This window comes from Felis catus, chromosome B2 (genome assembly GCF_018350175.1).
Source record: "Felis catus isolate Fca126 chromosome B2, F.catus_Fca126_mat1.0, whole genome shotgun sequence".
Taxonomy (NCBI): domain Eukaryota; kingdom Metazoa; phylum Chordata; class Mammalia; order Carnivora; family Felidae; genus Felis; species Felis catus.
Window position 1 is genome coordinate 135528452 of NC_058372.1, and position 24764 is coordinate 135553215.

Genomic DNA, 24764 nt, shown 5'->3' on the forward strand with positions numbered 1-24764 from the left:
CCAAACTGTACTTTGGTCTTTTTCGTAAATAGTGAGTTTCCTATAAAAGGGAGATTTCTCTGCTTAGAATGCATTGACCATAAGGCTTTGGAAATGCTTTCTGTGTGCCATTCAGGTCCAGAGAACCTGAGGGCCTCAGTGATGGCTTCTTGGGTGTGACAGTAGGGAAGCTTTTGTTGAACACATTGTGTTTGAAGTACAGGCTTGTCCGGGCCAGTTTGGAATGCCTGAAACTCTTGCTTCCTGGTCTCCCTGAAGGTTGGCAGTGTGTTTGGCTTAAGTGTAGTTGTGGACAGGGAATTATCTTTTGCCTATCTAAATGTTGTGAACTGTCGAGCTTTGGTTTGGTTTTATTTTGTTCTGTTCTGCCAGGAAATAGCACAATAAGGGAGATTGATAAGTCACTAAAATGCAGGCATGCTTCCTTTGAACTTTTATAAACATGGGAGAAAGAGAAACTAGATGTGATTCATTCTGCTTTACATCAAGTCTTCAACAAGGACTGAAAAAGGAACTACAACAGATGCATTTTTATGAATCGGTTCTTTTGTTGGCTCTTATTTTCGTAAAATTGATTTTAGGGGTTTTTTTTTTCCTCTGCAGATTATAGATGAAATCTTGAAGATTAATGAAGACACCCGAGTACATGGCCTTGCCCTTCAGATCTCCGAGAACTCATTTAGCAACAAAGTCCTCAATGCCTTGAAACCAGAAAAGGATGTGGATGGGTGAGAAAATAGAAAAGAAAGCAATCCACTCTTACTGCTAAGCGAGTTTTTCTACCGAGATTTTTCTTTTTCTTTTAGTTCCACGGTTTCAACTATGTCAGTAATTAAGAGGTGCAAGAAATCCTTTAACTATTTCAGGGATTTGAGGTCTTTCTAAATTCCGTATAAGAAAGTTACACATTTTCGGGACACCTGGGTGGCTCAGTCAGTTAAGTGTCTGACTTCAGCTCAGGTCATGATCTCGCGGTTCGTGGGTTCGAGCCTTGCATCGGGCTCTGTGCGGACAGCTCAGAGCCTGGAGCCTGCTTCTGATTCTGCATCTCCCTCTCTCTCTGTCCCTCCCCTGCTCACACTCTGTCTCTCTCTCTCTCTCTCTTTCTCTCTCTCTCAAAAATAAATAAACATTAAAAAAAAAAAGTTACAGATTTTAGAAAATGCACATGTCCTTTTGTAGTGCTTGGGTGCCATTCTGGAAATAATGTCCTTAACACCATCATATTCATTTAGTAATTTCCTGCCTGACTTACAGAGTCCTTGGCCAGCCTTGTCTTCTAATGAGCTTTTCCTTGATAATTCTGCCAGACCAAAGAAACAACCCAGCGTCCTGAGTCCCCAGCAGGACCATATTCTCAGCCCCAGGTCATTTGAGAAAAGCAACACAAGCACTTTTATTCAGAACACAAGGTTTTACTTGAAATTAGAGAGGAAAACTACAAGTAGGTGGTGCACTAATATTTGTCTTTGACTCATGTCCTGGCGTGACATCAGCTTCAGGAGACCAGGAGTACCGCCCATTCATGTGGGTCATCAGGACTCTGAGTCTTGGGGAATTAAAAGCTCATTTACCTATGTGGAAATAGGAAGTGTTTTGTACCCTGGCCAAAAAGAACATAATATATTCAGTGTTACAAAGTTGTAAGCAAATGAAAAGTTAGATTCCCAATCCAGCTGTCTTAAGGGAGCTGGATTGAGAGGCTCCCGCCTCGCCGACACACCCAGGCCTTTTCCGTTACTCCGGCCTCTGTGGGCACTCAGTCTGAGGATAGACCCAAACACAGGTTGCAAAGCTGTCCTGAAAATCTCTGACCCTGTATTAGACTAACTAGAAGGGAGAAGAAGCCCTCATCAATTCGAATACATCCAGGACCTAAAGATATCAAAGTGTCATTTCAAATCTTTCCTTAAAAAGAACAGAATTATGGGAACTTTTCTAAATGTCTCTTTCGTTACTAGCCTTTATTGAGACCGTTGGTTTCGGCTAGATAGTTACGGACTAGCTAGTCCTGGATTTGAGTGAGGAAGAGCACAGAAGTCATTGAAGGTACCTGGTCACTCATTTTTTCCCTCGACTTCTCAAGGAGATAAATACTGTTGCTAAATGGGGATTGTGAATCCAAGTCTTGCTACATTACCCCAGAGTTCTGGGGTTGGTCCTGGATTTTAATACTGATTGAGGTATACATTTCTTCAAGGGGAAAGTGGGCTCTACTATATGACCCTGGTATGCACACTTCAGAGCAGATTCCACGTAGTGCATTGGACAGAGCTCCCTGGAGTTGTGCACAGCGAGGCCCTGCATGGCCTTATGCTGTGGTCCTGCGATCCAGGCAGAACCAGAATTCCCAAGGTCGTCCCCATCCCACAGGGACCACTTCAGAGTTTCCTGAGGGACTGCGCTAAGAAGCCAGTGGTCTTTATTCCTGCCCACTCTTTATTTCGACTTAATGATTTAATATAGCCTGTCTATGAAACGTTGACTCGGATGTTATTTGGGATTAATACATGTGAGTTACAGATCAGTAAGTTTTGACCAAGTTTTGACTTCCAACTTCCCTTATTTCCAAATTCAGAGTAACAGATGTAAACCTGGGGAGGCTGGTCCGCGGGGACGCCCACGAGTGTTACGTCTCACCTGTGGCCAGAGCTGTAGTTGAACTTCTTGAAAAGTCAGGTATGGTTGCTCCTTCAGAAATGCCACTATTTCCTACGTATTGGTACTGACTTGATTTTTTTAATAAGCATTTGTTTCCGGAAGATTTTAATTGAAACATGGAAGTGATGTTCAATGTCAGCCCTTTCTCTCATCTTTTGGGAGCTGTAAATGAGCGTGACAAATTTTTCTAACAAGATTAACTGTATTACAGTTTTAAAGAGAAACAGGTCAAGATGGGCGGCCTACTTGTAAACAGGTGTTCAGTTTCTCTCATGGAACAGTCAGAGTAACCACAATGAAAACTGTTCCAAGTGTCAGCTTCTCAAATCTGTCAGTGTATAGACTTAAATAAGACTTTTGTTTAATATTTAAACGAGGAAGCTGTCAGGTGTAGTTCAGGGTATGGAAACCGTGATTGGGATTCTTCAGTGAGCAATATCTCTTTTCAGTAATCAGTATTCAATTTCCATCATTCTCCCCTTGACCTTGCTTTTCTATGTCAGTAATGTAGAGACGAATAATTTCTTTCTCTTGGTTATCAGATTTCATACACTTAAGGACTCTCTAGCTGATTATATAAAAATTTAACTAAATTTTTCTTGATTCCAGCTTGAGTGAAAAAGAGGAAGATGTCCCTTCTCCACATCCAAACATGCAACAATCAAACAAAAATTCCAAAATATTTAATATCCCAAATGTATAAAGAACTTATACAACTCAGTACCCAATAATAATAATAATTGATTAAAACATTAAAAATGTCAGAGTAGACATTTTTCCAAAGAAGACATACAGATGGCCAACAGACACATGAAAAAGTGCTCAATATCATGGATCATCAGGGAAATGCTAATAAAAACCACAATGAGATATCACCTCACACCAATCAAAATGGCTAGACTCAAAAACAAAAGAAATAACAAGTATTGGTGAGGATGTGGAGAAAAAGGAACCCTCATGCACTATTGGTGGGAATACAAATTGGTATCGCCACTGTGGAAAACAATATGGCGGTTCCTCAAAAAATTAAGAGAAATACCACATGATCTTGTAATTCTATATGGGTATTTACCCAAAGAAAGTGAAAACGCTAATGCACAAAGATACATGCACCCCTATATTTATTGCAACATTATTGACAGTAGCCAAGATATGGAGGCAATCTAAGTATTCACTGATAGATGAGTGGGTAGAGAAGATACGGTATACATATGCAACGGAATATTACTCAGCTGTAAACAAGAATGAGATTTTGCCATTTGTGATAACATGGATGGACCTAGAGGGTATTATGTTAAATGAAGTAAGTCAGAGAAAGACAAATATCATATGATTTCACTTATTTGTGGAATCTAAAAAAAAACAAAAAAAGCAGTAGCAGACCCATAGACCCAGAACAAACTGGTAGCTGCCATGGGTAGGAGGGGGCAAAATGGGTGAAAGGGAGTGGGAGGAACAGGCTTCTAGTTATGGAATGAATAAGTCACAGGAATAAAAGGAACAGCATAGGAATATAGTCAGTGGTATTGAAATACCGGTGTATTGTGACAGATGGCTGCTGCACTTAATGGTGAGCGTAGAATGACATATAGTCATGTCACTATGTTGTATACCTAAAACTAATATAACACTGTGTGTCAACTATACTTCAATTAAAAAAAAAAAAAAACCCTCCAAAGTATACACCAAAGTTCTATTAGAAGATTAACTTTTGATACGTACCTTTAAGACAAGTAGCCATTAAGCTGAGGTAACCCATGTAGACCCTGTTTTTCCATCCTGTGACTTCTCAGGATGATGATTCTCTGTCACTCTACCGTAAAATTCACAAAGAGTAAATTATGACTGATAGGCATTGTAGGCTACAGCTTGACAGAGATGGCCAAGTTTTAAAGGGTTCTTTTTCCTTCCACTAAAGCTGCGTGGGAGGAGGACTCTGAAGTTTTGATCATAATACTGGATTTCCATTTGGTGGGCAGGTGTCAACTTGGATGGAAAAAAGGTCTTGGTAATAGGAGCCCATGGGTCTTTGGAAGCCGCCCTGCAGTGCCTGTTCCAGAGAAGAGGGTCCATGACAATGAGCTCCCAGTGGAAAACACCTCAGCTTCAAAGCAAGGTAAGCATCTTTCGCGTGGGAAACAGAATTTTAAATGCTTCTACCAGGAAAGGGGAAGAACTAGAAATGTATGGCATAGCATTTAGCATAAGAAGCTAGAGAAAGAACAGAAAATCTCCAAGGATGAAAACAATGAAGAGCAGAAGTTAATGAAATAGAAAAGCAATGTATGTGAGAGGTTACCAGCTGAGCCAAAAGTCAGTCCTCAGAAGAGTCTAGTAAAATGGAAACACCACTAGCCAAAATAACAGAAACAAAAAGAGAACACCAGCAATGTTAGAAAACAAAGGGACATAACCGCAGAAGAAAAATGATTTTCTAAAAAGGAAGCTATGAACGATTTTATACGGGTAAATTTGAACATTTGCATGAAATGAGAACTTCTAAAAAATGTAGCTTACAGGAGCACCTGGGTGGCTCAGTCGGTTAAGCGTCCGACCTCAGCTTGGGTCATGATCTCGTGATTCATGAGTTCGGGCCCCGCGTCAGGCTCTGTGCTGACAGCTCAGGGCCTGGAGCCTTGCTTTGGATTCTGTGTCTCCCTCTCTGTCTGCCCCTCCGCCGCTCACGCTCTGTCTCTCTCTCTCAAAAATAAATAAACATTAAAAAAATTTTTTTTGAAAATGTAGCTTACAAAATGAATTTAAGTTAAATCAGTTAGACTTACATATATTAAAGACATTGAATCAGTCTACCCACCAAACATGCAAACAAAACAGGCCATCAGTCATGTTACAAATGAGTTCTACTGCCATCAAAGAACAGATCATAATCTTTTTTACATAGAGTAAAAAAAGAACACTTCCTAACCCATTTTATGAGTGCCCAAACAAGGACAGGATGCTAAAGGACAAGTATGGGCCAATTTCATCTGTGAACGTAGTTAAAAGAATCATCATCAAAATGTTAGCAACTGAATCCAACACCAGGTTAGGGTTCTCATAGGATTGCAAGTGTAGTTTAATATCAGCAAAATCCATTAAAATCTATGAACATAATTTACCATATTATCAGATTAAAAACTATACTGTCGCCATAGTAGATACAGAAAAGTCATTTGGTAAAATCTAGTCTCCATTATGATTTTTTTCCTAAAAAAACCTTTTAGTCTAGGAAGTTAAAGGAATTCTTTAACCCCATAAAACACCTGAAAAGTTAGAGGGGCGCCTGGGTGGCGCAGTCGGTTAAGCGTCCGACTTCAGCCAGGTCACGATCTCGCGGTCCGTGAGTTCGAGCCCCGCGTCGGGCTCTGGGCTGATGGCTCAGAGCCTGGAGCCTGTTTCCGATTCTGTGTCTCCCTCTCTCTCTGCCCCTCCCCCGTTCATGCTGTGTCTCTCTCTGTCCCAAAAATAAATAAACGTTGAAAAAAAAAAAATTAAAAAAAAAAAAACACCTGAAAAGTTAGAGCAAATAGATTTAATGGTGATATTAGAAACGTTCCTTTAGAAATAGGAAAGATATAAGGGTGCCTGTTCTCAGCACTCCTCGTCAGCACTATATGGGAATTACTAGACAGTGCCTTGATATGAAGAAAGGAAGAATTTATAATGATTGGAAAGGAAGACACCAGACTGTCCTAGATCCTAGATGGTAGGATTACCTACATAAAAAGCCCAAAAGAATCTATAAGGAAACATGAGAATGAAAAAGAGTCTGCTTAGGTTTCTGGGTATGAGATCAACATGCAAAAAACCAATTGCATGTCTACCCAGCACACCCGTAGTTAAAAAATGAATTTCTTTAAAAAATATCTATTTTGAGAGAGCACACCTGTGCTCAAGCAGGGGAAGAACAAAGACAGGGAGAGAGAATCCCAAGCAGGCTCCATGCTGTCAGCGCAGAGCCCCATGTGGGGCTCCATCTCCCAAACTATGAGATCGTGACCTACGCTTGGAATCAAGAGTGGGATGCTAAACCGACTGAGACGCCCAGGTGCCCGCCTTATACCATTCTTTTATATTTTCATGGCTGAAACGGTTAATAAAGTTCATAATTTCAAAATATGACCCTGAATCTAACAAATTTCAAGCAAAATGAAGTTACATTAAAAGCGTATTGGGGCGCCTGGGTGGCTCAGTCGGTTAAGCGGCCGACTTCGGCTCAGGTCATGATCTCGCGGTCCGTGAGTTCGAGCCCCGCGTTGGGCTCTGTGCTGACAGCTCAGAGCCTGGAGCCTGTTTCAGATTCTGTGTCTCCCTCTTTCTAACCCTCTCCTGTTCTTGCTCTCTCTCTCTCTCTCTGTCTCAAAAATAATAAAACATTAAAAAAAAAATAAAATAGTAAAAAAAAAAAAAAAACGTATTAAGTACAGGGGCGCCTGGATGGCTAAGCCGGTCAAGCGTCCGACTCTTGGTTTCAGTTCAAGTCACGATCTCACAGTTCGTTAGATCGAGCCCCACGTTAGGCTCTTGTGCCGACAGCTCAGAGCCTGCTTGGGATTCTCTCTCTCCCTCTCTCTCCACCCCTACCCGCCCCCTCAAAAATAAACTTTTTTTTTTTTTTGAGTATATTAGGTACAATAAAGTACCGCAGAACAACATCAAAAAACACACGGTCCTCATGTTGCCACGGGAGAACAGAAAGGAGCAGGTTGTGGTGCTGCCCAGGGAAGGCAGGTGTCTCCACCTAGAAGGGTATATTTGAATGGCAGGTGGATCTAATATATTTTAAGACCGCTCGGAAACATCTTGCCGTTGAGCTCAAACGCACGTGCCTTTTTAGTGGTCACCACACGGTGGCAGCCTACTCAAGAAAATTCAAGGGCAAGGTTGTGCAACGCAGAGCCTAGAATTTTTAATCTGGAAGCTTAGTGAAAGAGGAAAACAAACCCTGCTCTGAACTGAACAGCTGTGGTGAAAAAGAGAAAAATACCTTCACTGGCAACTGAATGTTTTCACAGCTGTCACAGAGACTTTGCTAGTTGTATCTGTGTTTTTGTAAAACAAAGACATCTTTCAAAGGACTTTTTTTTATTATGGAAATAAATCACCTTGACTCTTCTTTGGGACAAATCTCATTTCAACTTTGAGAACGATTAAGTGGCTTTACTCTCTAGAGATTCTAGAAATTGGGTAACTTTCCTGTTTTCAGATACCCAAGAAGGTTCCCAAGAAAGTTCACGTTGCACACACATTCTGTTTCCTGAGGCCTCGGTATTTGTAACCGCACCACCGTGGATCATAGAGACTGTAGACTTTCTCTTTATTGCTTCATCTGTTTTTGTTTTTGTTTTTTAAGGTTTATTTTTGAGAGAGAGAGAGAGAGAGGCAGACTGCAAGCGAGAGACGGGCAGAGAGAGAGGGAGACACAGAATCCAATGCAGGCTCCAGGCTCTACCCAGAGCCCGACGCAGGGCTCGAACTCACTGCGAGATCATGACCTGAGCCAAAGTCGGGCGCTTAACTGACTGAGCCACCCAGGCGCCCGATTGCTTCATCTTTGTAGCCAAAAATACGGAAAGGAATTTTCAGGGCTCCTCATACTCTTTGTCTGCGAAATGCATTTGGTCTCTGGAATTTGGCCCCCCTCTACCTGGCGTACTTACTTCCTGTCCCACCAGGAGGTAGAGCCTTTACCTTTCCATTTTTCATGCCAGCAGCCAGCACTTCAATACCAGCTACCTCCCCGCTGATATGCCTCCACGCTTCTGCCCGACATTTGACTTTTCCCTCCTCCTATATTTTATTTCTAAAACACAGGCCATTGCTGGGCCTTGTTGCTGAGGGTCAGCAGATGTCAGCAGACCACAGTGGTAGCAGCTCATGAGGTCCCGAGGGCATCCTGGCACGGGTTGGCATCCTGGGGGCACCTGCCCGGGACAGGGTGTGTCTACCCTTGCTGCGCCTTAGAAAACCTTCACTGTGAAAAACGTTGAAGATATAACAACAGATTGGGATCTCTGTTTTCTAATTTTGTTAGGAGCGAATAACTGGTCCGATGTAAGATTACAGTGCTTTCAGATTCTCCTTATCAGCAATGACAAGTGTTGCGGAAAGAAAAGGGGAAGCAAAGGATTATGGCCATTCGGTGGAAGGAAGTCATCTTTGCAAAGCATTTCTTCTAGGCTTGTTTGTACCTGACACGGAACGAGACACTCCCCCCCACCCCCGTTGGCTGTCTGGTTGGGGCTTTCCATCCTGAGAGGTTTGGGGATCAGGAGGTAACCGTGAAACCTAAGAATCCTGTCTCCCCCCTCCTACACTCTGTAGCCTTTCAAGGTGGGGATTACCTACAAGCAATCCTACCGTGACCAGCAGGGACTCCCTTTGAGGGTTTAGAATCAGACACAACATTTGTGTTCTGGGTAAGCAGTAGGACATAGGCTTTGGTGACAAACAGCTGTGGGTTCACGCCTTAGTTGTTGCTTAACTTTTCTGAGCCTTGTGTCTTCATGTGTAGAGTGGGAGTTATAATTTGCCCTACCCACTGGGGAAATTCGGTCATATACGTTGGCTTAGGACAGAACTTGGCACCTATGAACATCCACATTAATGGTTTGGCTACTGTTAAAGGTGAGTCAGGAAACACACTGGCAAGTTTCACAATGTGGAAAGGCCTCTGGGTCAGTTAAATCATAAGGAGATAAGCTAATAAAATAGTGGCATCTAGGGGGCGCCTGGGTGGTGCAGTCGGTTAAGCGTCCGACTTCAGCCAGGTCACGATCTCGCGGTCCGGGAGTTCGAGCCCCGCGTCGGGCTCTGGGCTGATGGCTCGGAGCCTGGAGCCTGCTTCCGATTCTGTGTCTCCCTCTCTCTCTGCCCCTCCCCCGTTCATGCTCTGTCTCTCTCTATCCCCAAAATAAAAATAAACGTTGAAAAAAAAAATTAAAAAAAAAAAATAGTGGCATCTAGGTCCCTCATTGGAAGCCCAGTAGATGTGCTTCCAGCATATGGCTGGCAGGAGGGAGTTGCTCTGTGGAGAAGGTGGAGGGGATGAGGGGCGCCTGGGGGGCTCAGTCGGTTGGGCGGCCGACTTCGCCTCAGGTCGTGATCTCACAGCTCGAAGGCTCGTGAGTTCGAGCCCCGCGTCGGGCTCTGTGCTGATGGCTCGGAGCTGGATTCTGTGTCTCCCTCTCTCTTTGCCTTCCCCTGCTCACTCTCTGTCTCTCTCTCTCAAAAAGTAAACATTAGGAAAAGAAAAAAATGAAGGTGGAGGGGATGAAACCACAGCCAGACTAAGAGACAGTGTCTTGACCTATCCGGGCTCACCCCCAGTCTTCACTGGGAATAGTCTCAACTTTGAGTTATGTAACAGCCTTTGCTCCATGGCTGTGGACCTCTTCCTTCCCGTGAATTCTGCGTTACTCGGAAGCCACTCTGCTTCAAGTTATCTTTGGTGGGGGTTCCTCGTTTATTAATTACTTCTTACAGGAATACTATTCCTTCCTACAATGTCGAGGCATGGTTATGCAGAGTTACTGAAATAGAAATGGATTCTGCCGACGCGTAAGATCTCCGTGGAGCCTGAGCGTGAAGCATTGAGATTTGCCTTTTTAGAGTTTTGTGGAAAATGGAGTCGACTGCTGTGTTTTGTAGCTTTATCGCTGGTGCCCACCAGAGCGCATCACTGAAAAATAAGAATGAGTTTCCCACTTTGTTTCAAGCGTCCCTTCTGGGCTTTGCAACGTTATGCATTTGCATGTGGGAGAGGGGAAGAATGTCTGGGCATTTGTCCAAATGAGCCGCGTGCTATGGAGCATCAGACGTCAGTAAGCCAAAGCACTGGGCGTGATGTCTTTGGGTAGGGCTAAGGAATCGCCCTCCTTCCTCCGCCCAGACTTAGACGCCACACTCAGCTTCCCAAGCCCCTGGAGCGGAATGACTCCCCGATGTAGGGACTGGACGGAGCCCCCCACCCAGCGAGAACGGGCTTATCTCTCCCTCACCCTGATGAGTTCACCCTGATGCCAAAAGCAATTTGAAGTGAGACGATGTTCGGCATTTAGTATTTATGAGTTGGAGTGGTACCCCTCTCCAGGGAAGCGAAGTTGACAGGCCCTCTGGGGCTGTGTGTGCACACCCCCTTAACTCACACTGCTAGTGGGAGAGCCTCCTGAATTTGTGGTCAGACACAGCTGGAGGACGGGGGTGAAATGGCCTCCAGCTGTGAGAAATCGGGTCGATCCCAGCTGTGTGTATAAGAAAGAACCCAGAAATAAGAGAACCGTTTTTATTTTGTTTTTCTCAGAGGATCTCGTTTCTTCTCCTCCTGTGCACGGAGACCCTCAAAACGAGTACTAACACAAGAAGGGAAAAATACGAGGTTTTCCCATTCGAAGGATCAAAGTGTGTCATTTACTTTGAGCAAAGCTAAATGATCACAAAGTCGTTTCCAGTTTACATTCACTGCGTGGCATGGCTCATAAAAGGCTTTTAAAAGTGGTTTGGAAAATTCTGAATAACTCTGTATGGTACATATGAAATCTTAAAAAAAACAAAACAAAACAAAACCAAAAACGCTTGTTTCCAAAGATTGGAAGAAAACCCTAGCTTTTAAACTGGATGAGGTTAGCGAGTTACGTGGTTGGGTTTTTAAAATGTATCTTAATTTTTAACGCATTCGGCTTTTAAGCCCTGCAGGAAATAAAACAGAATCGTTACGAACCAAAAATACAGCAATACTGGTTTTTCCGGAGATCCTTGTTTCTTCCTAGGGCTTGGAGTTAATGTCAAGAGTCCCATGGTTTCTACCTGGAGGACTCAGTCTTGCATGTCTTGCAGGGCATGTCTAGCGATCAAGTACTCCAGCTTTTGTTAACATGCACCTGCCAGTTCTCCCTCATTGTTGCACTACCTTGTCGCCGGGTGCAGAACTCTCAGTTCCCAGATTTTTTATTTCCCGTGCTTTATGCATGTCACCCCACTGTCTCCTGGCCTTCAGGGTGTCTGGTGAGGATAATAGCTGCTTGTAACATTCACAGGAGAGGCTACACTTGAGCTGGACCTGGGGTAAACGGCGGTAACGACAGCTCACGCCGGTTGAGTTCGTGAGTGCCGTGAGCCAGGGGCAGGGCTTTGCTGTCGCCGTGATTCTGCAGGTGCCCTGCCTGTGGGATCCCCATGCCCCCCACATCACGGCTGAGGAAGCTGAGACTTTTTGTAATGGGGGAGGTGGCACTACAGCTTAATTTTTTTTTTTAAGTTTATTTATTTGGAGAGAGAGAAAGTGTGCGTGGCGGGGCGGAGGGAGAGGGAGAGAATCCCAAGCAGGCTCCGCACTGTCGGCGTGGGCTCGAACCCACAAGCTGTGAGATCGCGGCCTGGGCCGAAGTCAGACGCTTAACCGACCGAGCCACCCAGGCGCCCCCAGCCTGAATTTTGAGCCACTGTCCCGAGTGGTCTCTTATTCCAGACAATCACAAAACCCAGTCTTTAAAAGTCCCTTTAACGTTTAATCTTTGACACCTAAAAGTATCTGACAGCTCAGATGGGGAACTTCAGGGAGACCAAGGCCCAAGACGTTAGACTGGCCATGAGTTCACTATTGTTTTATTCCAACAGTTTAGATTCCCATAGACATCCTTTAAAAAAATTTTTTTCATGTTTATTCATTTTTGAGAGAGAGAGAGAGAGAGACAGAGCGTGAGTGGGGAAGGAGCAGAGAGAGAGGGAGACACAGAATCGGAAGCAGGCTCCAGGCTCTGAGCTGTCAGCACAGAGCCCCACGTGGGGCTTGAACTCACGAACCACGAGACCATGACCTGAGCCAGAGTCGGAGACTTAACCGACTGAGCCACCCAGGCGCCCCTCCACAGACATCATTTAGGAGAGGAAGCAGAGGGAGACCAGGTGCCATTCTGGCCCTGAGGCACTGGGCTTGTCACCTGCCCTCCAGGGACACTGTGGGCACCCTGGTCACATGGGTGGGCACGCAGGACTGCACATCCACATGCGTCCCTCTTCTACCCCACCCAATACAGGCTTCTGTCCCCAATCTCAGGGCACCACACATCTTGCGCCAAGCAAATACCAAGGCTATTCAGGAACGTGTGACTAAGCGACCCGAGTCATGTAGGCCCCTGAGCGCTCTTTGGCAGATTTCTCCATGTTCGTGGACTGAAAATGCCTTTCGATGTCAGCTCCCATTCTCACCCTTGCTACTCCCTGATCGTTGCCACCCAAACAAGAGGTGAGGGGGACCTTTGTTTGAGAGTCCCCAAATCAGGCCGATTATATTCGGCAGGATTGAGGAAAGGATTTGTGAGAGAATCCGGAGGAACTGAGGGGCACGCAGTCCCAGGAGTCACGTACAGGGAGCCTTAGTCATACATAGCATGCACTGGATACGGCACAGAAGAAGGGCTCCACGCTGTGTCCCGTGGACAACAGGCCAGTGACCGCACCTCCGGTCCACCCAGTGTCATCCCTGTTGGCCCTTCTGCACCTTGCCAGACCCAAGCTCCGCCTCGTCCCCCTTCTCCCCCAGCGTAAATGCTACGTGAGGAACCAAAATGTAATTTAAGGAATTAGGATACTTCCGTCGGTAGCTTTTAAACCTAACCCCCCTCTAATAAATAAAGCGCCTTACGTTTGGGTAAAGATCTAGTTCTCAAAGCCTTTTCCCGCATGATCTCGTTCACGTTATACCTGAAAACGCAGCGTGGGAGCCTGTGCACCGAGGGGGAGCGGGGTCTGCCCTCGAGTCGAGGCCTCGTAGCTCCGCCGAGCCGTGTTCCCGCTGCACCTCGGTCCCCTCCCATCGAGGGCGACTCCTTCACTTTTCAAATTTTTTTTTTTTCAACATTTATTTATTTTGGGGACAGAGAGAGACAGAGCATGAACGGGGGAGGGGCAGAGAGAGAGGGAGACACAGAATCGGAAAGAGGCTCCAGGCTCTGAGCCATCAGCCCAGAGCCTGACGCAGGGCTCGAACTCACGGACCGTGAGATCGTGACCTGGCTGAAGTTGGACGCTTAACCGACTGAGCCACCCAGGCGCCCCATCCTTCACTTTTCAGAGGTGGTGACCGAGGCCTGAAGAGTTACTTGGAGGAGGTGGAAAGCAAAACTGTGCTGATGTGTCATCCGGGGTCCCGAAGCGGAAAGTACAAACGTGTCAGGAGATGAAAAGGCAAATCTCCCACGGCTGTAGCCACTGGCATCAGCCCGAACAGGCCGTAGCTATTTAGGTATGGGGTTGACGACGGAAGCGTATGTCGGGGCCGTCCTGCCTCTGGGAAGCCTGGCCGGTTTAGTGTCACTCTGGGAACCGTAACTTGGGCATTCGCTCATCTTCGTGCCGCACGGTTCTGAGCCTTTGTCATATTAAGTTTTCTCTTACCCCACCTACAAACACGCAGCTCTCTCTCTGTGTCTCCTTTTTAGCCATCCTTTTTAACTTTATTGCCAGAATACGAGGAAGGGAACTATTTTCGATAAGTCATTCGAAGCTCACCCATCGCTAGCTACGAGGTTGTGCTTTCCTCTTACCGTGTGTTATAACCCGTGTGCGCGTCCCGTGCCCTTGAAGAGGGAGTTACTGTCTTCTCTGTCATTCTGGACACAACTGAATCTCCTAGGTTCTCTTCTCATACATTGAGCATGAAGTATGTGGAGTGGTGAAGTAAGAGGGGAACCTAGAAGCCTATAGAAAAAGGAAGATCATTCATCATCCTGTGGGGGGAATGGTTGGTAGATACGTGTTATAATCATAATCCCGGGCCGTGCATTTAGCTTGTAGTCATTCAGATTTATGAAATAAGCATACGAGAGGGCTTGATTTTAAAAGCCAATGATCTGTTCTGATCAGAGGAGAGTGGAAAACAGACACATACCCAGTTTCCAAAAGGAGAATTCTTCCAGGACGAGATCACTTGGGTGTCTGTGAAAGGAGGCGGGGAGAATACCTCTTGCTGGAAATTCTCTTATCTTACCAAAGTATTACAATATCTGAATGAAAATGGTTTGACGTTCTTATTTTAGAGTCCTTACAGTTATTGTAACGTTTCTGACAGTGTGCTTAATATTTCGGGAAAATGTGGACATTGACCCATAGGTACAAAGCCGGAATCCTACGGTAGATGCTCAGTTCATTGAAATAAAGAGTTAGACGTTCCAAGTCAAAGTAGCTTATGAATAAACGGGGACGGTGCTCATGAAACACTCGGCCTTAACGAAGTCTCCGTATGCAGGGAATACACTTGACCCAAAAGGCAGGAGTTTACCAGGCTCCTGCCCATTTCTATAGGAATGTCACTGATGGATTCCTAATTGCCAAAAATGGATTTTTTTGCTTTTAGTTTGTTTGGCCACTGGGCATCATTCAGACTTGTCGACCATACCCTTTCCCCTGCGCTTACATGACTCCCCCATTCTTCCTACCTTCTGGGCCACACCAGTCACCATCGTTTCTCTCACCATTGAAGATGAACACTCCCAGGAATGTACTCAAGGCCCCTTTCCTTTCCACCCTCCCTGTTTCTCCCAGATCCCCACGTTTCTGGGTTTACCCGTATCTGATGCTGATGAATCCCGGCCTACCTCCCCTCCTCCCTGACCATCCTGAGTTCCGAGTCCGTGCGTCCAGCTTCCTACCAAATGTCTCCTCTCGCGTGTCTCCCTCCCACTCCCTCCGGCGCATTCTCAACCCAGCATCCAGCATAATCTCCCTAAAACACATCCGATGGTGTGAGCACAACCAAAGTAGCCCAGTCTGACCACTCCTTGTCAGTAGCAAGAGAAGGTCAGCAACATTGGGAATTTGACATTTATAGGAAGAAAGTGACATCTCATTTAAAAAAAAAGAAAAAACAACCTCAGGGGGCGCCTGGGTGGTTCAGTTGGTTGGGAATCCAACTTCAGCTCAGGGCATGATCTCATGGTTCATGGGTTCGAGCCCCGTGTCGGGCTCTGTGCTGACAGCCTGGAGCCTGGAGCCTGCTTCGGATTCTGTGTTTCCCTCTCTCTCTGTCCCTCTCCTCCTGTATGTGTTTCTCTCTCTCTCTCTCTCAAAAATAAACAAACATTAAAGAAAAATTTTTTAAGAGACCTCAGGTGCCTGGGTGGCTCAGTCAGTTGAGCATCTGACTTTTGATTTCACCTCAGGTCATGATCCCAGGGTCGTGGGATCAAGCCCCCACGTCGGGCTCCCACAGTGTGTTGAGCCTGCTTGGCTGCCTGGGATTCTGTCTCTCTCTCTTCCTCTCCTTTGCACCTCTCTCTCTCTTTCTCTCAAAAAAAAAAAAAAACCCAAAACAAAAACTAAGTCTTTTTAGGACTTTGCCATGAGATAGTCAAGGAGTCTCTGTGCCACGTGAAATTTCACGGACACTTCTCATTACAAAGCACTGGAAAGAATGTGCTGTGGGACATTTGCTCTCTAAAGCCACTTAACCAGGGTCACACAAACCACAATGTGTCCCAGTTCATCCAAAGTGGAAGAACAAGTTCAAGCCACCCTTCCCTCAAGACCCCTCTCTGTATTGTGTGTGATACCTGCCCAGCTCGTGTGCAAAGACAGATCAGGGATGCCCATGCCTGTGTGGACAACATAAGTAGAAATGAGATGTTTGATTGTTTCTTTTTCGTATCCCAGTGGTTTGCCCTGTTCCCCTCCATCTTGTAGATCCTAGTTGCAAAACCTTGTAGGCAGGATTTTTATTTTCGGGTCCTCATTGACCTCAGTCATTGTCTGCCCCAAGCAGCACTTGAGAGATGGCTAGTGAGTGAGTATTTTCGCTAAGGAATCTTGGACCTTCTTCATTCTCTTAAGCAATTGTAACTTCAGAAGCACATCTTTGCTGAAGAAAGGACCTATTGATTTTTTTTTTTAATTTTTATTTTTTTGAACTTTGTTTTCTGAACCGTGTTGATCACTTGAAGAATATAGAAACAGGTTTTATGGGTCTCAGGTGATCACGATTCATCAAAACCTATCCACCTTTTTTTTTTTTTAAGCATCCCAGCTTTCCGTATATATACATACCTCATACCTCAGATTCCCACATGTGCCCTCTCAGAACACATCAATAGTGGAAGATAAATTCTGTCTTCTAGCCAACAGGGTGGGGCTGTAATTTCTATAGTTTGAATTTTAAAATACATTTTTTTTTTTTGCTAAATGCAAAATCATGATGTCCCTTATAACCTTGCAGATCATATCTGTCCTCTGTCCTCCTCTCTCCATTTTCTGATGCTTGCCCCCCGCTCTTAAAAATCAATGACGTAGAGAAAAAGAATTTTCGTGATATCTCGACTCTACGTGACTCCCACATACTCCACGTTAAACGTCAGCATATCTGTGTCTTACTATTGTTTGAACATTTGGTCTTCCGCCTGGGGAGTGGGCAGTACTCTGTAAGCAGCTTCTACGTCAAACCTCAGCAGAGAAAGCAATATTTTGTTAAGAGGCAGAGTTGCAAGCCAGGCTTTGGCCAGGGTCTTTCCCATTTGGGAGGAGGAAAGTGGAAACAGCCAGCGAGACGATAATTCTCCTTGAATTCTTTAGCTCATTAAAATCTTTGCTGGTCCTCAGTGGGTTATGTATTGATTTAAGCATCTAGCAGTTTTCCTTTCCAGAAAGAATTAACATCTCCAATGTGATCATTACTAATGGCGGAGGTTTTTGTCTTTTCTCTGTGGGAGTAACTGTCGTCCAGTTACTTATCAGCACGGCGCACTTTGGCGTTGTATTTAAATACGGAGTGGAGGGGTCGGCATGAGATTCGTGAGATTTATAGGTAATGAAAAGAACAGGTTGTATCAAAGATACCACGTGGAGGAAACTAAGTGTTCTTAGGGGACTCGTGATCCTTGGCTTTTTCCAAAACGAACGTTTCAGCCCGTATATATTAACTTCCTTTTTATAGAAGTTTTAACATGTTCTGTTTTTGCTGCTATTGTGCATGAAAATGTAGCAAAATGGTGTTTCTTATCTGCTGGTCATTTCCAACAGGCATGAAGCATTTGAGTTTCTCTGGGGGCTTTACTGTGGTTGAGTATCTGCAGTGATAGAAGAACATGAAGAAATGCATTTTTTTTATTCAAGTAAAATCCCCTTTCCATAAGAACGCTTTTTGCCCCTGAATATAACGTCAGCCAAGAATCTAGCTGCTTTTCATTCAGATCTATCCACGGAGAACATGTGACATTAACACACTAGAGTTCGTTCCGTTTCACAGTGTTGTGTCCCTGCAGCATAAGAAAATGATGGCTGTTTTAGTAGGGACTTCTCTTCTTTTTAATGTGATTAATTTGGCCATTTTACTTGGACACGATTTCAGTGCAGGCTTCTTCCTGGACCTCAGTGAAGTTCGTACTGAAGAGCAGTGAGCCCTGTATGACTGTTAACCCCCTTTCCCCGATGGGCACGATCAGATTGCTCCGATGTTCCCGGGATGTCACTTTTAAAGGTTGGCTTTATCGGCTCTTTGAAAAGACATGCCATTTAAGTTGTTACCGTGTCCCTCCTCTGTCAAGGGAGCTTGGCGCTGTTCTAGATCCTGGCTTTCTCCTTCACAAACCAAGGAGGACTGTCATGGATTTTCCTCCCCTCGCTGCCATCTCTTGTCCCGAGATTTCTAAGAGACGTTAGCCGAGGCAGCCTCTTGCCCAAACTGTGTTGCAGACTTTTAGGCTGAGCTGCTGGCTGGATGGGTCCCCGAGCCCTTAGGCAATCAGCCTGTCCATGCTGAGAATGGATGAGGGCGCATGGAAGCATGTTCATTTCCGGGGACTTTGGGTGGTGGGAGTGGCAACGGGGCAGTTTCTGTGTTTCGTCTCGACCTCCTCTGGCTGATTCTAAAGAGTCTGCAGTCCTTTGCAGGGCACAGAAGCCTGTGGAAAGAGCAATGAAAGAAGGAAAGCGGTGTGGGAGAGCAGAGGGCTGCAGCGTCCTCTTTCTCCCCCATTGAGTGTCCAAGACTGGCTCCTCTGGGGGAAACAGGACATACCAGAGAGGTGCTCACACCCTCAGAACCTCCATTTCCTTGTCTCTTAAATGGGTATAACACCAACCCACATCGCTGACGTGTGTAGCCATAGTTCTTTTCCCCCACCAGGGTCTCAGATTTGTCCCTGGCCTTGCACCCTCCTTAGGAATCCAGTTTGCGATCGTCGGTTTAGTTGGGGACGGGGTCATTCTTTGGTTGAGGTCAGAGCCAGTCGCTTCCCTTGTTTCTAGGTGTCCCCTTCCTACCAGACAAGTCATTCCAGCACCGTGTTATCAAAATCGGACAGGATGGATATGATGAATGTGTTTTGTAGTAATAGTCGAATTCCTTTCCTTTCTCTCAAAAAAAAAAAAAAAGAAAGAAAGCAAAGAGCAGTTTGACAGGAGACTAAGCAGAGCCTCAAGGAAAATGAGATTCTTTCTTGAGCTCTTGACAACCCTCCCGTAGATCCAGTAAAAGTTCCATATGGGTCTAATTTTGAGTGTGCAGTTGTACAGGCCAGCAGGCCCCCCGAACTGGCCAGATCTTCCAAGAGGCTTCCCTACGTGCCCCCCCCCCCCCGCGCACCTTTCAGTCTCTGCTTCCCATTGAATGGTTTTCTCGGCCCCATCATTTTTCTCAGTATCGCAGTCAGTGCTGAAAACGTGGACGATGACATTGCGCACAGCGTTCACGCCGAACTGACTGCCCTGAAGAACTTCTACCCCCTTTGCTTTGTAGGATGTGATGGTCACGCCCTGTGCCGATCTGTGCTGCGTTTGTACCTTAGTGAAGCGATTCTGTCCCTGTTAAGTGGCATAACGCTGACCTCCGGATGCGTGTCAGTTCCCTATCGCATTGAAGTCCATTGACACACATCGCCAGTCCTGTGTCTCTGCCACAAGTTAAAACCCGTGCGGTGTTTTTTTCTGTTTCTCTCCAGCTTCACGAGGCTGATATCGCGGTCGTAGGCTCTCCCAAGCCAGAAGACATTCCCCTTTCTTGGATACAACCAGGAACTACAGTTCTCAACTGTTCCCATGACTTCCTATCAGGTGGGTCAATGTCTTAACCTTGGTGTTGGGCCGCAGATGAAGCCAGGGAAGAGTGTGAGAGAAACGTGTAACCTTATTCAGAGGAGAGGACGTTCCCCGAAGGGTTGGTCACCGTCAACATCCGTACACAGGAGAGGAAGCTTCGACTGTTGATGTACCTGACTTTTGGGTTACGTGATACTGAAACTGTGTTGTCGGGCAAAGAGAAGCCGAGAGGCCAAGGGCAGTAGCTGCCCCCCTCCCCCGTGTCCCTGGAGAGACATGCCCCTGCTGACCTCTACATCTGAGCAGCCCAGGCGGTAGTGACCTGAAGTAGATCGTGTGTATGCGTGCGAAATAAACTAGAAATAGTGGTTTTTAGTCTTTGACAACGAAGTGGAATCCGTTCTCCCAAAGAAATCTCACATGAAGTTCAACAGGTAAGAGCAGCTGAAAACAGTTGCTGGGAGGGATGAGAATGGAGACCAGTGCTTGTGCCTCCCTGATTTCCCCTTGCGGTGACCCCTCAGGCACTTTCTGGGAGCCCCAGAGGCACCTCAGAGCAGTGTGAAAGTCACCATCAGAAACTGGTGGTCCGGGGCACCCGGATGGCTCAGCAAATGACTTTGGCTCAGGTCATGATCTTGCGGTCCATGGGTTCGAGCCCCACATCAGGCTCTGTGCTGACAGCTTGGGGCCCGGAGCCTGCTTTGGATCGTGTCTCCATTTCTCTCTCTCTCCCTCTCTCTCTCTCTTTATCCCTCCCTCTCTCTCTCTCGTTTTCAAAAATAAATAAAACATTAAACTAAAAAAGAAACAGAGGTGGTCTTAGGGTGTATTTCACCACAGGATCCAGGAATGCCTTGGACCACACCAGACGCACCTTCAGAGAATCTCAAGCTGGGCCCACACCAGCTCATCCAGTCGAAGGGCTGGTTACGAGCAAGCCCAGAGGGATACATTTTTCTCATTCACGGAAGGACCCTCTGAGGCTAAGAAAGTTTTGCACCATACCTCATCCACTTTTTCAAGTCCCTGAGTAACATGTGTGTGCAGATTTCAGCGTTGGCGAGGTCTATGGTGAGCAGGCCTGGAGCACAGTGTTTTTCCCCCAAAGATGGTCAGAATTGGAGCCAAAGTGGGTGGAGGCCTCTACCCTCTTTCTGCCCGGACCACACGGGAGTTCTAGACCTTGAAACCTAGACCACCCCACATATATACATACATGTATATACGTATATGTATATACGTATATACATGTACATGTATATATGTATATACATATACGTATATACATGTACATGTATATGTATATATATATACACACAACTTGTGGTCCAGCCACCTTGAGATACCATTTTACACTTTTCCACAAAAAATGCACTAACCTTAATTTGATTGCAACGTAATAGAAGGAAAACAACGTGGTCCTCAAAGTGTTACTGAAATTCATATAACTGTTTCTTCAAAAAGAAAAATAATGGACCCACCCCTCTAGGAAGTGTCCCCCCCCCCCCCCCAGAATTAACCAGTCAGATTAAAAGCTCTTTGGGGCTGAAGGGGGATGGGGTGGGTTGGAGTGTGCAAGGGACGAAGCTCAGGAATTTCCCAGAATGGCCATGTGCTTGGCTCTTAGATGAAGAGCACGCAGATGAATGAAGCAATTAGAGGCATAATATAATGTGGATGTAGGATTAATCGATCTTTTTCGCAAACAGAAGGCTTGCACTAAGTAACTCCTTTGAAATACATGTAGTTTCAGGCCACAAATTTCTTTCCCCACCTGAAAAAAAAACAATGCCTGACCTATAAATGATGGGCACAGCAGATTTGCTCCTCTGCTCAGAATTTAGATTAGGAAAGTCAGTTTGGACTTGCTGTTCTGTTATTTATTTATTTATTTATTTATTTATTTATTTATTTATTTAAAGTTTATTTATTTTGAGAGAGAGAGAAAGCATGAGTAGGGAAGGGGCAGAGAGGGAGGAAAAGAGCGAGAATCCCAAGCAGGTTCTTACTGTCAGCACGGAGCCCAATGCGGGGCTTGAACCCCCAGACTGGGAGATCATGACCTGAGCTGGAGTTGGACGCTCAACCAACTGAGCCTCCCAGGTGCCCCTGACTTGATGTTCTTTCAAATGAATGCTTGGCTGTTACAATTCCTTGCTGTTTTTGGGGGTTTTTTTTAAGTTAGAGTTTACATGTTTAGGACAATTTTGGTATAATCTTGGCTGGAGGTAGAGTCTACTTCAATGTTCTTGGAATCCCTTTGAGCTCTATGATTATATGAAGGTGACTATATATATGCATATATATATATATATACACATATATACATATATGTATGCATATATGTATGCATATATGCATATGTATATGCGTATATGTATATACATATGTATATATATGTATATATGCATATATATATATTTTTTAGTGAAATTGTGCCATATTTTTTAATATGTTTCGTTTGGGGACCTTTATTTTTTTAAAGGCATTCATAAAAACATTAGGTTTCAACATAACCATCCTCCTTGGGGGAAAAAAAAAAGACCAGGGCATTATATTTTGACTAAATGGTTCTGTATGAAGACTGACTGCAGTTTATTTTAAATGTATCTGGCCCTGTACTAGCAGTTTTCTTCCTGATTTTTGAGTCAAGTATATGCTCAGTAAATGAGCGTTGAATGAATGAATAAACCTGGTCTCAGAATTGTACTCTGATTGCAGTTTTCAGTTAGTTGCAGACACAGAGACATCTCCTTGAACTAGCCTCCCATTCAAAAACAGGGCTGGCAGGGCAAAGACAAAGAGAAAAAATGTTCTCCTGATGAAATAGATGAACATTTTACAGTCAGTACTATTTATAATAGCATTCTATTTCCTGGTAGTCCATTTTAATTTTAGCAACTTTGATTAGTCTGAAAATTTAATCTATGCATAGATTGAAGAAAGGCTCTTCTCTCTTTTTTGCATAACCCTGTCACCTTAAAGAGACTTTTGAAAGCAGTGTTAAAAGGAAAGGTGCTTTTATTCACCTTTAAGAGCAAAAGAATTCTTAATAAACTGGCGATTGGGTGAAGGCAGGGTTTTATGATGAAATTTTCATCCTCGTCTTAATGGTACAGGGTTCTCCCCCCCACCCCTCCATAAAAATAGATGGGATATGGTGATTTATAATGAGGTAATTCTGTAGAGGGATTGTATTGAGTACCTAATCCCAGGAGAAATTTTCGTGATGGCTGACATCCCAGACCCAGTGCTTGGAAAACAGTTACACCCAACTTGTTCGATCTGTTCACTCTTCTGTGGCGTGAGTCTGATTTTTAGATTTACAAGAGGTGCATGTTTATATCCAGTTTTCTAGCTGTAAGAATCGTTTGTTATTATTAAATTTCAAATCAAAGAAGCTGTGATGCTGTAATGCTCTGCTTCCTAAAGAGCAGAATTCATCCTAAGCAAGACCGTTTCGTACCCTGATATTAAGATTATTCCCTGATATGCCAAATGGGACAAAAGAGAAGCTGGTTTTCTGTCTCGTGCCCGGAGAACAGAATCCAAACAGCAATGTGGGTCAGAGTACTTGACAGCATCATTCCATCTGTCTGTCTATCTATCCATTCATCCATCCATCCATCCATCCATCCATCCGTTTATTTTGAGGGAGAGAGGGTGCAAGTTGAGCCAGGGGCCAAGAGAGGGAGGGAGGGAAGCAGGGCTTACCCAAAGCAGGGCTCGTGTTCACCCGAGGCGGGGCTCCGACTCACAAACTTGTGAGACAATGACCCGAGCCACCCAGGCGCCCTTGCCAGCATCATTTTAAGTGAACGTAAGTGTATTTGGTGTGGAGTGGTGGTGGAACCCCGGGCTGCATCTCAAGTTCATGCTAATGACCTGGGGGACCTGGTCCTGGAGGACCTCGAGCCACCTCTCTTACGGCCCCGAAGGGACACAGTGTAATTAACGTAAGGAGAAAAGGATGGGATCTGGGTCAGATTGATCTCACTCAAAGAGAAGAAGCGTTTTTTTTTAATTTTTGTTTTGATTTTCTCTTAATTGCCTCGTATTTACAAGCTGGGTGGCTTTGGGCAAATAAGCGAAGCTCTCCGATCTTCAGTTTCCTTGTGAGTAAGATGGGAGCAAGGCTGTTGAGAGGAATAAATGAGCTCTCACCTCTTTCTTGGGAGCTGCCAATAAGTGGCCCCCCTCCCACCTCCCTCCACTTCATTGTCCTCATACCTGTAGCACACAAAGTAGCTTTCAGACTTCTTATTTGCAAAATGTAAGTCTTGATTTGAAAATCAAGCCCAAGGAAGGATTCTTCCCAGTGAGATTCTGAGGATGCAAGGCGGTAGCTTTAGAGAAATGAGACGTAATTTAATCATTATCTCATTGCAAGTAAAGATATTTGCTTATGAACTTTGAACTCCAATTAGTCTAAAATCCATGATAATCTATTACCGGTTTCCCTTAAGTTTTTTCCCGGGAAATTCTGGAAGATGTGGACCTGTATGTTTTTGCTAGGTTTTCACTTCAAATTTTAACTGCTTCTCAGTATGACACATTTAACGTTCTTACTTCTGAAAAAGTCTCAAGCTGATTAGAATATACAACTCTCTGTTAATTCCTTCCTGCTTTGGTTTCAGTGATATCAAAAGGGTTGTTTCTATCAGTTGATACGCATATCATTTTAATTTTTTTTTAACGTTTATTTTTGAGACAGAGAGAGACAGCATGAACGGGGGAGGGTCAGAGAGAAAGGGAGACACAGAATCTGAAACAGTCTCCAGGCTCTGAGCTGTCAGCAAAGAGCCTGACGCGGGGCTCTAACTCACAGACCACGAGATCATGACCTGAGCGGAAGTCGGATGCTTAACCGACTGAGCCACCCAGGCACCCCTTGATATGCATATCTTAATAATACTCCATTTTTTTTTGAAGATTCATATATTCTGTTAAAATAGTAAAACATTGTTATTTGGTAGTGAGTTCAGATGTTTTTTGTTTTGGGCTTTTTTTTTTTTTTGAGAGAGAGAGAGAGAGAGAGAGAGAGAGAGAGAGAGAGAGAGAATGCACACGAGAGCAGG

General features: G+C 44.9%; 1 protein-coding gene across 8 annotated transcripts in view; it reads left to right on the plus strand.

The window, feature by feature from the left end:
• The window catches only part of MTHFD1L (methylenetetrahydrofolate dehydrogenase (NADP+ dependent) 1 like), a 188845-nt gene that overhangs the window by 10655 nt on the left and 153426 nt on the right, over positions 1–24764 (plus strand). For all 8 annotated transcript variants that reach the window (XM_045058210.1, XM_023254509.2, XM_045058206.1 and 5 more), the window contains exons 5-8: positions 604–728; positions 2579–2679; positions 4641–4777; positions 19587–19698. In XM_045058210.1, coding sequence (XP_044914145.1) covers positions 604–728; positions 2579–2679; positions 4641–4777; positions 19587–19698 — 475 coding nt within the window. The remainder of the gene's footprint in view (positions 1–603; positions 729–2578; positions 2680–4640; positions 4778–19586; positions 19699–24764) is intronic.